The sequence below is a fragment of the Spironucleus salmonicida genome, chromosome 1 (genome assembly GCF_000497125.1).
Source record: "Spironucleus salmonicida strain ATCC 50377 chromosome 1, whole genome shotgun sequence".
In the NCBI taxonomy this organism is placed as follows: domain Eukaryota; phylum Fornicata; order Diplomonadida; family Hexamitidae; genus Spironucleus; species Spironucleus salmonicida.
Window position 1 is genome coordinate 668047 of NC_090596.1, and position 15266 is coordinate 683312.

The 15266-nt window shown below is 38.4% G+C and overlaps 9 protein-coding genes and 1 non-coding gene across 10 annotated transcripts; 6 read left to right on the forward strand and 4 right to left on the reverse strand. All coding sequences in view use genetic code 6, as the record gives it.

Annotated features, from left to right (window-relative positions):
* Positions 1-204: 204 nt before the first annotated feature.
* SS50377_20372 (uncharacterized protein) lies at positions 205-609 on the reverse strand (the record flags this gene model as incomplete). Its single annotated transcript, XM_067904315.1, has 1 exon — positions 205-609. One exon carries the CDS (start codon positions 607-609, stop codon positions 205-207), a length of 405 nt encoding a protein of 134 aa, XP_067767797.1.
* An 87-nt stretch (positions 610-696) lies between these two features.
* On the forward strand, positions 697-1206 carry SS50377_20373 (uncharacterized protein; the record flags this gene model as incomplete). The annotated part of the gene is made up of 1 exon (XM_067904316.1): positions 697-1206. One exon carries the CDS (start codon positions 697-699, stop codon positions 1204-1206), a length of 510 nt encoding a protein of 169 aa, XP_067767798.1.
* Positions 1207-1209: 3 nt separating this feature from the next.
* SS50377_20374 (uncharacterized protein) lies at positions 1210-3501 on the reverse strand (the record flags this gene model as incomplete). The annotated part of the gene is made up of 1 exon (XM_067904317.1): positions 1210-3501. One exon carries the CDS (start codon positions 3499-3501, stop codon positions 1210-1212), a length of 2292 nt encoding a protein of 763 aa, XP_067767799.1.
* Positions 3502-4266: 765 nt separating this feature from the next.
* Positions 4267-4824, forward strand: SS50377_20375 (uncharacterized protein; the record flags this gene model as incomplete). Its single annotated transcript, XM_067904318.1, has 1 exon — positions 4267-4824. The coding sequence occupies one exon, from the start codon at positions 4267-4269 to the stop codon at positions 4822-4824; it is 558 nt and encodes a 185-aa protein (XP_067767800.1).
* A 62-nt stretch (positions 4825-4886) lies between these two features.
* On the forward strand, positions 4887-5220 carry SS50377_20376 (uncharacterized protein; the record flags this gene model as incomplete). The annotated part of the gene is made up of 2 exons (XM_067904319.1): positions 4887-4919; positions 4963-5220. The coding sequence occupies 2 exons, from the start codon at positions 4887-4889 to the stop codon at positions 5218-5220; spliced, it is 291 nt and encodes a 96-aa protein (XP_067767801.1).
* Positions 5221-5237: 17 nt separating this feature from the next.
* SS50377_20377 (Sir2 family protein) lies at positions 5238-7034 on the reverse strand (the record flags this gene model as incomplete). The annotated part of the gene is made up of 1 exon (XM_067904320.1): positions 5238-7034. One exon carries the CDS (start codon positions 7032-7034, stop codon positions 5238-5240), a length of 1797 nt encoding a protein of 598 aa, XP_067767802.1.
* A 1425-nt stretch (positions 7035-8459) lies between these two features.
* SS50377_20378 (uncharacterized protein) lies at positions 8460-9020 on the forward strand (the record flags this gene model as incomplete). Its single annotated transcript, XM_067904321.1, has 1 exon — positions 8460-9020. The coding sequence occupies one exon, from the start codon at positions 8460-8462 to the stop codon at positions 9018-9020; it is 561 nt and encodes a 186-aa protein (XP_067767803.1).
* Positions 9021-9118: 98 nt separating this feature from the next.
* SS50377_t20002 lies at positions 9119-9191 on the forward strand. Its single transcript has one exon. It is a non-coding gene; the product is annotated as a tRNA-Val (tRNA).
* A 59-nt stretch (positions 9192-9250) lies between these two features.
* SS50377_20379 (uncharacterized protein) lies at positions 9251-10300 on the forward strand (the record flags this gene model as incomplete). The annotated part of the gene is made up of 1 exon (XM_067904322.1): positions 9251-10300. The coding sequence occupies one exon, from the start codon at positions 9251-9253 to the stop codon at positions 10298-10300; it is 1050 nt and encodes a 349-aa protein (XP_067767804.1).
* A 114-nt stretch (positions 10301-10414) lies between these two features.
* On the reverse strand, positions 10415-15247 carry SS50377_20380 (uncharacterized protein; the record flags this gene model as incomplete). Its single annotated transcript, XM_067904323.1, has 1 exon — positions 10415-15247. One exon carries the CDS (start codon positions 15245-15247, stop codon positions 10415-10417), a length of 4833 nt encoding a protein of 1610 aa, XP_067767805.1.
* Positions 15248-15266: the final 19 nt, after the last annotated feature.

The window sequence follows — 15266 nt, forward strand, 5'->3', positions numbered from 1 at the left end:
ATGGAATAGTTATCTAATTTCGGAAGGTTTTGTAATACAAAAATTAAATTGAAAATTACTAGATAGAGGTAAATATATGTAAGATCAGAGAGATAATTTATTTTTTTCTAAAATAAATCTTACGTTTATATCCTTCGATATAGAATATATAATTATAATAAATTTTAAATAAAAATAAAAATTAGATCAAAATAGGTGTATTCATCACTTCCTGGAGCTATTTTAGCTAAGGTGGCTGCTTTTGTAAATTGGTGTACATTCCTCCTATAAGCTAAATTTTATTTCTTCTGGGAGTAGCCATAGTGGTGTTTCTTTGACAAACTTCCACTCTGTCTATGAAACCTCACTATTTTAACTTTTTCGCAAGGTTTCGCATTAATTATACGGTAACTCATTTAAATAGTTGCTCTATGACAGTGAGCTATCTTTACTACTTCTAAAAATCCTATTTCTTGATCTCCTCTCCATGTAATTTTAAATTATGTTTATATTTAATATTATATTTAAGATAAATATAAAAGTTTCAAGATTCTTGTAGATTTAATTATAATTAGGTTATTCTGATAAAATTTTTCTGTATGGAAAACCGAACCTAACATAAAATATCATCTATATCGATAACCTTTTAAATCTGCAATTTCAACTCTAACACTTATTAAAATTTAATTGATTTTCATATCGATTCAATTCACATAAATGAAAATGAACATGGACAAAAAACCGCTATACGGTGACCTACAGATTCCGCATTTCAGGATCTAGCAGATCTTGAGTCAGAGGACTTCTGGAGCGAAGCCTGCAAAAGATAGCACTGTGAAGTACAACAACTTCATTTCTGCATTTCAGTCCAGCAAAAACACCAGGCAGTGGAAGTCAGCGCTCAGAGATATCTAGCCCGTGCAAGAGATAAAGTTAATAACACAGTTCACTTTCAAATTCCACGAAGACGACTTGCTACCTGCGATAGCTACCGACTTCAGCAAAACGTTCTAGGCGGACGACTTGAGCAACGACACCTACTTCGGGAACATCGAAACACACAAGATCTTCATCTACAAGATCCAGTAGGAAATAGGCCGTTGCAAGGCGCTGGTGAAGCAGGTCCAGGAAATCGACGATTTCGCCGACGTGCTCGGCATCAAAATCACAAAGCTGGGCAGTGACCTTCGCACGCAGAATGTAAGCGCGTCCAAGAAGCCTAAATGAGCCTCATACGCCCTCCGTCTCGCTAACTCGACACGCGCTGCACATCTCTGCACCCCCGCAGCGCCCTCCGTGCTGCGCGTGGCCGCACATGAACACGTGGAAGTCGCTCCCGGTCACAATTTCACCCCCGCAGGCACCGCAGACACATCCCTCATCTACCCGTATAAACCGGCGTTCTAGCGCGACCCGGCGTCTCTCCAACGTGGCCTGCGCGAACTTCTGGGACCCGAGTGAGTTTTTGCAGTTCTCAAGCCGGGCCTGCAGGCCCTCGAAAACAGCTTTTTTGTCCGCATCGCGCACCGGTGCGGCCTGGCCCCGTTTCTAGCGCACGCCGAAGGCCTACGCCACTTCCGTTCCGATTTTCTGCACGAAACGCGCCTCCGCTACCGCGATCGGCGCGGTCTCTAAACGGTCCAAAGCGAGCGCCTCCGCCAGCTACGAAATCGCGCGCAGTTCGTGCAGCTGGTAGCCGAGCTCCGCGCTCTCCAGCGACTCAGGAACGCTCGAAAGCGCGTTCAGAAGGTCGCTTTTCACCTCCTCGTCGCCGCTGTACTTGATCGTCGAAATATAGTTTTGGAGCATATGCGCGTCGAGCTCCGCCCCGCCGCACATGTTCTTATCGATTAGCATAAGCAAGTTTACGCTTTTTTAAGACAGAAAATTGCGGTTTTTCAGCGCAAAATTTGCGATTTTCCGCTCTAAATTCAACCCGTTCCGATGCGCAAAAACGCACAGAAACGCCACGAACTCGCCGCACTCGCGGAAGGCGCCCAGGAAGTCGATTCCGGCCTCAGCGTTCTGGACCGAAACGCCGCTCCGGAACGCGATTTTCACGAACTCCAGCGGGCCGATTCCTGCCATTTTGAGCTTCCGCGCCCCCTCCGCGAAGTCATTTTTCTCGCACAACGCGACGCCCCAGCGCCGCAGCACCTCCCGCGGGTCAGAACTGTAAAACTCAGCCCGCTCGAACTGATATAACTCCAGAAATTGCCTGGAAAAATCGGCGGCGAAATCGACCGAAAACAGCGAATTCCGCTCGGTTCCGCACGCGAAAAGCACGTTCTGACAGCCAGAAATTGAATTGAAAAGCTCGATTTAGATGCTTTTTTTACTCATTATATCAGTTAGAATCAGTCCGCTCCCTCCAATTTAAGCGATTTTGGAGCCCAGCACGACGAGCTGCGGGCTGGGGAACGCGCTTTTGGGGCCCTCTGAAACGTCGAATTTCGCGAGTTTCTGCTGCACTTTCAGCGCGAAATCGGCCTCGAAAAGCAGGAAATCGGGCAGCGAGCGTACGCCCTCCGCAGCTCCCAAATACAGCGCCTCCAGCTCCGGAAACTCGCAGTGCGCGATTTGCGTCGCAAAAACGGTTTTTTCTGTCGAATTTAAAAACGTTATATCAGTTGTTTCTGTCAGAGTCTCCCAGCCGTCTTCTCGAATCAATTTTTCGAGCTCAGAATCGCTGATTTGGTCGATTTTTGCGCTCGTCCTCTCCTTTTTTTCGAGCGTAAACGCGCAGGTCCAATTGGAGCGGGAAAGCGATAACGCGTTGGGGGAGTTGACGACGAAGTTGCCGTGGAAGTTCGTCGTGTAGTCCGTGCTGACGGGGCCTCCCCGGAGCAGTACTCCGCCGCGTAGCAGTGCGCGCTCGTTGCTGGCGAGCAGCGTGTCCGCAACGCAGGCGCCGCGTCCAGAGAGCACTTTGAGCCCATTTTCCGTGCTCAGCAAAATCACGTGCTGCCTGGCAGACGCCGCACGCGTGCCAGATACGGTTAGCGGCAGGAAGTCCATAGGCGCATAAGACACGCCCAGTTCTGCGGAGCATGGTGAGCTCCCTGCACGCGCAGCGAGGCCTGCGAGCTGTTCGGGGATGTCGAACGCCGTAAAACCGATTCCGGTGATCTGCTGGTCCGCGCGGAAGACTAGCCGGGGCTTCCTGATGTGCGCTGAGAGGTAGTGCACCTCACCAGACTTTGATCCTAGGAGCAGCTCGCCGCCGCTGAAAAATCCGGTCTGGACGCCAGGAAGCTACAGGTCCTGGATATCGCCGTTGAGGGCAATTTGAAGCGTTTTCGAGGATAAGCAGGCGTATGAGTGCGTGTCTGTAAGGATTAGCAGAAAGTTGGACGATGGGACGATGCCGAATTTCACCTGCTGGGAGAATGAAGCTGACTGCCTGATGAAAATATAACTGTCGGAAGCCTCAAATAACTGGGCTTCAGTACCATCGTACAGCGCTGTTTGGAGTAGTTGGTACGCGTCGTTAGGCTGAATTAGGGCTGCAGACTCAATCATTTTGAGCTTAAACGGTAATGTGTGATTTAAGTATATATAAATGCTTGTTAAAAAATAATTTTTAAAAAATAAACTTTTATATAATATAATAATGAAATAATTTTAGAATTCAGGAGAAGTTTCTAGATATTTGTCGTTTTAACAGCTGTATACTTATTTCAAGCAATGAATATAGCATATAGAGGTGATTTAAAAGTCTGTTAAGTTTAATTTATTACTATGGTTGAGATTCTTGATAAATAATTGATAGAAAATTATGAAATGAATAAATTGGGATAATTGGTGTAGTTTTCGCTGTTAATATAAATAATGTCAAGTAAAGATAGTGACATATATAAAATACATTTAATAATTATTTAATTAATTAAATAATGAATTATAAGCAGGCAATATGCACTTGATAGTATCTAAAAGGAAATTGTTGTCTAAATACGTAATCATAAGTTAAGGTACAGAAAATATTCGTAGTAGTTAGTAAGAATAAACAGCTATTTTATGAATCTGATTAAGTTTATTACGAATAGTAAGCTAAATAATAATTATCATTATTCAGCTAAACTAATTAATATCTTCTTAATAAATTATAGAATCAAAAATATTAAATCTATTATTTGGAAATTAAAATTTAATGTATGCAATATTTGTAGCATATATAAGTAATCCACTAAATGTAAATATATTATTTTATATATAACATTTATAACATAAATTATATATAATTTAGTAATATATAATTTTTCAAACTCTAACATTCCGCAAAATAACATGGGTTGCGGTTCATCTCAGACGTAAGATCTAACTAAGTCAGAAAATAACACGAATGCGGAGGGTTTAAATCCAAAAGAATCTGAGGCTCCTTAGGGAAGATCAGCTCCTCCACCTGCTTAAACTAATGGCATTTCTATTAATATAGGCGAAAAGACTAATACGTAATAAACAGCAAAATTAACCACCGAACATATGATGATACCTTCACTAACACTATCTATGCATGGCGGTTAGGCCATGACTGTTGGTTAGGATTTCCTTACAGATGCTTAAGTAATGATTTGTGCTCCTAGTAAAAATGTTATTAAATTTACAGCTACAGGTGATGGTAAAATAATTTTAGTTGCATTTGCTCCAAGAGTTTTCCCTTTAACATCTATTACTGAGGTTATAGAATAAGCAGAGGGTGAGGGCGAAGTAACTTTAGAAGTTACGAGCACCAGTATAAATGGATTTATTGTTGCTGTTGGTTCTGAGGGTAGAGAAATTAGCTTAGCCATTGACGGTTAAGGAAAGCCAATTTTATCACTCCTTCATGTTGAGCCTTTACCATGATTAAATTGTGATATTTGTTATTATATACTTTTAATGATATATTATATTTTTCACTTTACTAAATGTCGAAGTATTCCGTAACTATTGATGAAACTGTATGTCTAAACTTTTTTAATGTAACTTATACTAACAAACTAGATGGATAAGAGTATCTTATAAGACTTAAAATTTGAGGAATAAAATAATCATTTGGTAACTAAATCAGACAAGTATTAATTAATTGAAATCAAACGCTAACAATAGACCTTTTTATCTAACAGCATGAAAGATAAAAAAGTCAAGAGATCATATATTATTTCTTGTATCTTTGAGGAAGTTGTTCCAGATATAAAATATTCCATTCCCAATCTCCCTTCATCTAACTGGACTCAGAATCTTTAAGCCTATAATAAATGATATTATATTAATTTGACTCACTTTACAATTATTAAATTTTTAGACTCTAATACTACCATATTTTTTTTGAAGTATTCTTTTATGTCTGTATCACTAATACCCTTAATAGTTAAATAATTTCTATAAACCCCAGAATATGTAAAAAAGTCTGTTTTTTCATAATATACAAGTTTCTTTTAATAACCAAGAAAATTACTACTCCATGGATCTAGTTCTTCGATATATTCTCCAAACATTAAATCATATGCATTATATCCTACACAATAACTGGCATAATGCCCATTTATTGGCTTATAACATATTTCATCTAGCTTTTCGTCATTACAAATATATCTGGTATCTTCAATTATTAAGACTCCATCAAGGCTATATGACTATATAACTAGATCTTAGTATCTAAATTTGATTAATTCAATTTATTATTCTGTACAAACACAAATGTTACAATATTTTTCATTGTACTTATAAATCACACTATCTGGAATCCATAATTCTGGGATGATTAAAATAACTTATTTAATTATATATTTAACAGATTTATATATTATATAATTGTCTGCCCATTCTATATAGTTTCTTGTCTCACATAATTCTACTTTTTTCTTACTCTCTTCAAAAATTTCATACACTCGTGTTTTAGCATCTGGACAGTGTTTTAAAACCTCAAGTACAAAGTTATCTATATTCCCTTTATGAAAACAAACTAGAGGTGTCACATGATTAATTGAATTGTTAATGTCCTCATCACTAGTGATTTTTCCATTTGATGCGCCTATTAGTAATTACTTATGCTTTTCACTGTTTTTATATTTTATTACATTATATTTTCTTAAAATTAAGTCATATATAACTTTCTTCTCGCTTATTAATCTTTGAGATAAATATTTTTAAAAATTAATATCTTTAGCAACAAAATGAACAGAAACCTTACCGGCTGTATTTAGCACCAGAGCATTTATAGGAAAAACATTCATTGATGTTCCAATTATTAGTATACTTTATGATCTCCGTAATATTGTTTCTAAATGCTATTTTTTAACTTATATTTCTTCTCCATATAGAACCATATTTGACTTTAATGCACAACCACAGAATTAACACATTGGAACTGCATTATCTAATAAAATACTTTATAATAACTATTTATCGAATAAAACCGCATTTTCATTTATTTTTAAATCACTATCAAGCTAAAAAAATTGTCTGTTATGCGAATTCCGTAATAAATGTTAATGAAAATTTGAAGTAAAAACTTAATTTTTAATAGATTCAATATCCGTATCTAAATTTCTTAGTTATATATTAAGCTAAAAACCGCTACACATTGAATTTGGACAGACTAAATTATTAAAAAACTCACCATGTGCGGGGATATGACGATTTTTTAAATGATTTGTAATACCAGAATAATATTCTAGGTTATCGATATTCTATGATATTATTCTATCTATTCTATCTATTTCGCATAGATATGATAAGAAGCAGTGAGAAATTGATGGGATTATTAGTTTATCATGTGTAGAGCTATCAAATTTCGATAAAACTCTATAATGCACTCTTGGATCATTTAATAAACATTTAACACTAAATGCATACTGCAAAAATGAATCAATTTCCGTAGATTTTTCTGGCCATGATTCATACTCAACCTGCATTTTTTAAAAGATAGAATTTGTTGAACGAAACGCTGAAAGACCAGAAGAAACAGATATACCCGCTCCTAAAATTGCTGAGAAAGTAATTTCTGGATTCATTAAATGATTTAGAAAAATTTTTATTCTTGGAAATTGAGACATGTTCGAAATGAAAATCATATAACATATAATTCATATATTATTCCGTTTAGTCAAAATTAACTGAGTAATAATGTTAGGTTTTAATTTGTTTACTAAGTAATCCCTATAAAATATAAAATAAAATAAATATATAGTAAGATATGACGATGATGAACTTTCTGTCGCAAAAATACGATAGTTGTTAATTATTTTGTACATTTCAAGAGCAAATACGATATGTATTGTATCTCAAAATTAACAATACGATTTAGTTATAACTACGTCAATAGGAATCTAAATAGTAAAATAATATAGCTTTTATTATTATATAAGTAACTAAATCATAGTAGTTATTAAAAAATAAAAAATCAAGATACTAAATATATAATTTAATAGATAACTTAAATCGACTTATTATAATATTTATCATAATAATCTAAACTCTCTATTTATTAATTTTTTTAATAAAATGCAAACTAACTAAACTAATAGGGAGACCAAGCCTACAGCTAATGGATATTTGTAACAAATTTTGTTTCATATATTTATATAAATTTAAAACTCAGTTAACAAGCAAATATAGACTCATTTATAATAATGGAATATTATCTCATTAATATATTACTAATAGTTTTATAAAAAACCAGTTACAGCCAAATAATTTAGTAAGTGTACGCAAAAGTTTTATTTCCTATTTTAAATACTATTTATTTTAAGTATAATATCAAAATAAATAATAAGTATTTAGTTTTAATTGAAAATATGGATAATAATTTTAAAATAAAAACTCATGAATAACGAAAAGATTAAACTCATATTTAATTAAACCACCTAATATACTTTATTTTCAAGCCAATCAAATAATTTAACTATCAACAGAGTAAAAGTTAACAATAGAAATTAACATATAAATATTTTACAGAATTTTAATATTATCAGCATATTATGAAATATATACTATAAATAAGTTCAATATTATACATACACTTTTATATCAATGACTTAATTGATAGATTTATGCAAAAATTATTTTAACTTAGCGTTAGTTGATAACAAGCTAATCGGATAAACATAACCATAGTAACATCGTTAATATTTCATACAGTATGAGACATCATAATAAATTAGAGAATGAATTTAATTTAAAATAAAAATATTAAAAATTATTTTTTATATTATTATATTAACATGTTTAACGTATAACTAGTTGTTTGATATTACTTACATGATTTTAGTTATATTAACGATTACAATTTTTAGTAATATCTGATCATATTAGTGATCATTAGAGAATTTTTATTTATATGTAACTCAAAATATTTTTTATATAACATGGTTTATAATACCACAAACGCTAATAATAATATATTTAAGTATTTATATAATTATAAATTATTTAAGTCTTAAAAAATAATATAACTCCAATATTATATATACAAGGATTTCCTAGATTTCTCTTCTAAAATGGATGTAAATTAGTAAATTTTATAGTAATATAGAATCTATCAGAAGTTTGAATATCCACCACCTATTAAAATAGATATTCCATAATAACTCGATGAGGATCATATATACTTCAATCCTCAGACGTCTACGGATTTAGAACTTTACTTGTATCAGATATTCCTTAAAGCATAAGCCGAGTAGAACTAAAAATTAGAAGATATGAAATAGATTAAATAATTATTATAGTAAGTAGAAGAAATAGAATAAGAAGAATCCTCATCGTCATCTAAATAAAGTTAAATCTCGTAAGAATTAAATTTATCAAATGAATTACATAATTCATTTTCAAATACCAAGTCTCTAGTAGATAAAGAAACCGTTATATTTGAGGATATAATAACATTATACCAGAATTTTAGAGACAGATATATAATTGAGAAATCTCAATTAAAATAAACGATAATACTCTGGATTTAAATTATACACAAACTAGTTGAGTACGCTACGGTTACAAAAATATTTACTGATTTCGATAGAATTCAATGCTTGAAAGAGATAGAAATGATAATTTTTAAGTGATATTCTCTTTCTGTTTCTACAATCTACCTTTAACACCTTTAACTGAGATTTTTAATTCTTTTCATCAATTCTATTATCTAAAATAAATTTCTCTTATTACCTTTATGGTGTAGTGGTTAGCACATAGCATTTACGTTGCTCAGGTCCTGGGTTCAATCCCCAGTAAAGGTATTTTATACACATGGATTATTAAACTTATTTTTATACAGTATAATGATAATTTTCAAAAAATGCCAGAGTTCGAAGAAACCATGAAAAACGCCACAACCGAGCTGCAACACAAGAAGTACCTCCTAGCGAAGCTGAAAAAGTCTTAATCGTACTACTAGGCATAAATCATTGAAATCCACGAAAAAATAAAACTCTCAAACTACCAGTTTCAAGACGATAACGTCTACGACGCGGAAGACTTCACGAGCAATGATCAGGAACTGCTAAACTTCCAGATGCTAAACTCCTCCTTCTAGGGCCAGTTACAGGCCGCGAAAGCTAAGTTTTAGGCCCTAAAAACGGAAGTTTAGCAGGTTAAAAACTCCCCAAAAACGCAGGAAACGAAAGATTTGACTCCAGAAATCGACATTTTGAAGCAGAAAATCACCGACTTAACGTTACAGCAGCACACGCTCCAAACCGAAGGAAAAGACCTTCTACGACTCTTCAACATCGATCTAGACAGCATTTCCCAGCTAGAAAACGTTCATTTTTAGAAAGAAACGAAAAATCGAATTCAAAATGAATTAAATTTTAAAAGTAGCATATCGCTCGAAAACGACAGAATAAGCGCCCTGAAAGAAACGAAGGCGAGCCTGTAGGCAGAAAAAGCTCAGATTTTGACAGAAAAAACAGACAATTCTGAGCGAATTTCCACTGAAATCGAGATTTTACGCAGCCAAATCGAAGACGTGAAGACGCAGATTTCGGCCGCGCGGGAATCAGGAACTGCGGCGGCTGCGGAGCTCTCAGATACTCGGCATTAGCTCGAAGCGAAGGAGGCTGCCGACGCCGAAATTGAAGTCAGGTTACTAGCGTTGGCAGCGAGAAACGCAGAGCTGGCGCGCGAAAATTAAGCCTCGGCGCGCGATTTGGAGCTAGGGAATTTTGAGATAGCGCGGCAGAACGATCGGCTTGAGGAGCGGCTCCGGAGCATGCCAAATCTGGGTGAAGAGCAGCTCCTCGCAGAGCTGGACAAATTTTTTACCGACGAACTGAATTCAGCACTTCGTGAAACGTTCGTAGGAGAGGAATTATTATTATTATATAATAATTAGTAAAAAGTTTGATACGGTAGAATTTTGATAAAATTCTTATAATAAGAATAATTCAAATTTATCTGTGATTATTTTATAATTGTATATAATAATTATATAAATGTTTAGTTTCTCTCCCTTACATCTTCACTCCTTTCCCAGCTTGCTCGGCGGCCTCGGCACGCCAGGTGGCAGCGCTGAACGGTCCCGATCGCTCTTCTCGCCCACAGGGTAGTTTTTGTCCAAAAAGCTGTCCAGCGCGACGTCTTGGAAATCCTCCTCGCTCCCACTCACAACATCGCTCACCTCTCCACACTGCTCATCCAAAATCATCGTGAGCGCGTCCCCGAACATCTGGTCCTCCAGAATGTTCATGTCCTTCTTTTTCTTCATTAACCCCAATTTTGCAGCGCGAAGCTTCTGCTGCAGCACCTTGTTCTCACGCCGCATCAGGTTGCTGAAGCTGAGCAGCGTGGAGCTCTGCGTACGCGCTTGCTCGATCGCCTGGTTCAGCTGCTCGCGGCGCCGGTCCAGCGACTTCTGGAGCGTCGCTACAGACTTTTCGAGGTACTCGCGCTGCCGTGCTACACCAGTCTCCTGCGAGTTCCCGCCACCGCGTGGCTCGATCTGGCCCCGGCCGACGAGCGCGTTCAGGATCTCAGAATTGACGTCGACTTTGGCCTTCAGCTGCAACGCGAACTCGGGGTCAATGTGCTTGCCGTAGATGATCTTCAGCGCGTTGATGAAGTCCTTCGTGTCCTTGTCGGTCGTATTCTGCGGCTGAAGCGCCTCAACAGATTTTGCAAAATTTTGGTTGATTTTGATGCCCATTTTCTTGCAGTAGAGCTCCGAGAACTTGCTGAGGTCAAAAAGTAGGTCCTTCATGCCCTGCTCGTTGCGCACGATGTGAGCCGAAATCTGTTCGTTTTCCGCTTTAAACGACTGCTTGCGGAGCGTCAAATCGTTGATCACGAGCTCGGCCTGCTTCTGCTTCAGCGCATCCTTGAGGAGCTCCTGATCCATGTCCGCGATCTGCGTCTGCAGGTCGCTGATCTGGTCGTCGCGCGGCGCTACGCACTGCTTCAGGTCCCCAACCCGCTAGTTAAGCAGCTGCTTCAGCTTCTCCAGGTCCTGCTTCTCGCCGCTCATCTGGAAAATCGTCGATTTCTTGCTGATTTCGGCGTTTTCGCGGTCGAAAATGTCGTTCTGAATGCGGTCTTTCTGGTCGATTTGGAACTGGTAATTCTTGCCGATCTCGAGGCCCGCGTTCTGGCAGCTGATGAGCTGGTGCTTCGCGTCGCCAAACTGCTGCAGGAGCGCGTTGTATGTTTTCTCCATTTTCTTGTGCTCCGTGCGCAGATTTTGGACCTGGAAAGACTCGTTTTGGATCGATTTTTCGACGTTTTTGCGCAGATTCGTTATATCAGTTTCAAGCGCATTTTGGGCGCTGTTGAGATTGTTTGCCGAAATCTGCTGCAAATTCGCCTGATCTGCTACAAGAGATTGGTACTGGGCGCTCAAATTCTGGACTTGAATTCCCGTGTTTTCGATTTCGATTTATGCTAAATTCTTCGTTTCAAGTATATAATTTTTTTCAATTTAATTTTGATTTTCCACTCCTTAAAGTCGTTTTTTCTGTAAGCTATCTCGCTCGCTTTTGAGCCTACTGATCTGCTCGTCGTACGAATTTTCGAGCTGCGACTGCAGGGAGCTCAGTTTCGCGCCGTGCTCCTGGCTCATCAATTAGCTCTGCAGGGTGAGCTCGTTGAGCTTATTTTTGCTCTCAAAAATCTGCTTCAGAGCGTCTTTTTTGCCGTTTTGGAAGTCCGAAAAATGGCGCAGAATCTGCTAATCACACTCCTTTTTCACTCCTTCCATCGATTTTTACCCTTCCTTTTTCAGCATAAATAACTTCTGCAAAAGCTCGAAAAGGAGCAAATCCAGCGACTATTAGAGCAAACTAGACCGGATTACCTGCGTCTGAGCGATTATCGCCTTCGGAACCGGTTTTTGGATCAAGTTTGTGGAATTAAACTTTATATGCGATATAATAATCTGATTATCTTCAGAAACCGTAATTAAGATAGTTTCTCGAAGCAATTTCATGAATTTGATATTCGAATTATGAATTTAAAACGCCGAATTTTGATCTGACTGCAAAATCGAGAAAATCTGCAAATAGCCCTTATCGCCGCACATAATAACATGATCTTTGCTGTGGTTCTTAATTACGTTATTTTGCATCATTGCCTCGATCAAGCAGTCAGAGGTCGTGCCGTTGTTCTGCTGCATCCGTTACCACTCCAAAATTTGCAACTGGGATGGTAAAAGGAGCGATTGTGTCTATTTTGAATTGAAATTCAAGTTTCCGCTCTACAAAATGTTCAAAATCGAAGACTCGATATTCAAAATCTGAACCGCGCCGTCGTTGAAAGTCGTCAAAAGAAGCAAATACTCGATTTTGAGGCCTGAATTTATGGCATTTTGACGCTGAACTTTCAAGTTTTCGGTCAAATTTTCGGATTTCAAAATTGAAAAATGAACGGCAAATTTTTGCGAATTTGGGAGTGAAAATTTGAATTCAATTTGATTTTTCAAAGTGTTGAAAACAGCGATATCGCCATCGCTGAACGAAATGACAGCCAAACCAGAATTTTCAGAAATTTCAAAATGCGTCGGCTGCGCTGCCGGGTTTAGCATATTCAAGTTGTTTCGCATACTCAATTATGCTTTTTCCGAAAATAAATTCCCATAAACTTGATTGACGAAAGTCAGCCGCTGCTTTAATTCGATTTTGGCTACATTTTTGAACTCGTAAAACGTGAAAGTGAGCAGGAAATTAGCTGTCAAAACGTAGAAGAAGTTGCCCGTTTCATCTGTCTGAATCTGCAAAATTTTCTCTGAAATTTCGATCACAGACGCCACTTCCACGTCTTATTGCACTATGTGTAGTACTATTATACATTCTGTGAACGTTTTGAATTGTGGTTCATTGCAAGAAACTGAGGCCAAAATGTGGACGCCCGTCGGGTGAAGTTTCAAGTTTGTGATTTCGTACGTCCTTTTAGAGAAGTCAAACTCGTCTGGGAGGTCGATTTTGGGCTAATTTGGCTCGATCAGGATCGACTGCTCGTCGTTCAAAATGCTCGTCAGCTGCGTTCGCTGCGTCGTCATTGCGTCTAAAAACGAGTGATTTGAGGTCCGCGCCACGTCCTCAGAATCGTCGATTTTATCCAAAATTTTGTTCCGTTCGGGCATTCTGAAGAGGAAATCCGCCACGCCGGCCTGCTTCACTATCGAGAAGATTTTGATTCTCCCGCTGTCGTCGCCGTAGCAGACGATTCCGGCCTCGTCAGAGACGTCCATTGCCGTTATTTTGTTCGTTGCGGGCGTCAGAAACTGTTTTCCGGTCTGGTAGCCCTAAAATTGAATATAGGGCTTAAACTGCTGCGAATTGACCAGAACCGAGTCAATTGTGCACAGAATCGAACTCGTAGCTTAAAGCCAGGCCGTAAACGGGCTTATAGACGAGCTAGAAAACAGAAATTCGGGCCAGGTACTCGGATCAGCGTAAAGAGCCGAATCCAGCGGATCCAGGTCCTCAGCGCCGACGATATTGACCTTATTCGAAAATTCCGTTTAATTCAACTGATATAACGCCTAATTTTGAATCCGCAAATTCCCGGGCGACCGGATTAGCTCCTTGAGCTTCGCGACCGAATCGAAGGCGCTCAAAACGGCCAAATTTTGACATTCCAGCCCGTTCGGCGCCGCCTGGACGCGGAGCGAATTTTTTATCAATTCGCTGATTTTCGAGGGCCGGAATCTGCTCGTTACGTAGCTCTGGCCGTTCTGCTGCTGCGCCAGGACGCTGAGCCGCTAATTCGCGTCCAGCGCGACGATCGGCGACTCGCCCGGCAGCAGGATGCTGAGCACCAGCGTCACCTCGCAGAGCGTAATGCTGAGCTGGTTGACCGTCTTGCAGGGCGCCGTTTGGCGCGGAATTGCGGACTCGATTTGGTCGTCCAATTTGTCGATTCTGAAGACCAAAATCCGGCCTTTGCTGGTGCCCAAAATGAGCACTTTCTGCTAAAGCGATAACAGTTTAACGATTTTCTCGTCTTTCGCGATAACGTTTTCGGGGTGATTTCTGATCAATTTGTAGGGCGGCTGGGTCTTCTGGGTGGTGCGAATGTGGCAGTGGTGGGATAATGCTACTTCGCTCGGGATAAAACTCACCAGGGACTCTTCTTTGAGCACTAGGATTTCGCTGACATCCGCTGCAAGCAGAAAGCTGTAATTTCCGTCTTAGAAAACGCAGTCGAATTTGTTGATTATCTTCTTAACGTTCATTGGGGACTGGATTCTGATCGAAGAGTCGGATACGTTCATCATTGTGTAAATTCCTGGTCCATAAATGCAGAACATATCTGACTTATACTTGTGAAAAGCTAGATTCGTAACTTCTCGTTAAACCTTGAAATTGTGTAAGCATTTAGGTTGTGAAATTGGTATTAAGTTCGTAGAGGGGTTTTAAAACCATTCGGTAACGGAAGGTGGGATTTACCAGGCGACCAGGAAATAATCAGGAGCACCTGTTTAAAAAACAACATACTTGCCATCAAGTGATACTGCTACTCCAATAGCATGTTTTGGTAAAGGTAATGAATCTTATACATATAAAACTGCAACTTTTTACAACGGCTTTAAAGAAAACAAGTGAGCCTTATACGATGAGGATTCATATTACATAATAGCTAAAAATCTTCTACCAGGGTCCATTCCTATACATGCAATGTGTTTATAAGAGTCATCTAAATGAATAAATTTAGACAAATTTGATACATTATCATGAATTTACAAAAATTTACCTGCGAGCTGTATAGTAGTATTAGCATCATAACCAAAACGAATAGGAAAATCAACAGCTTTCGGATTATTTAAAGCAAACACTGGCTGAATGGTAGGCAACTTTGACATTACTTGGAATGGAAAATTA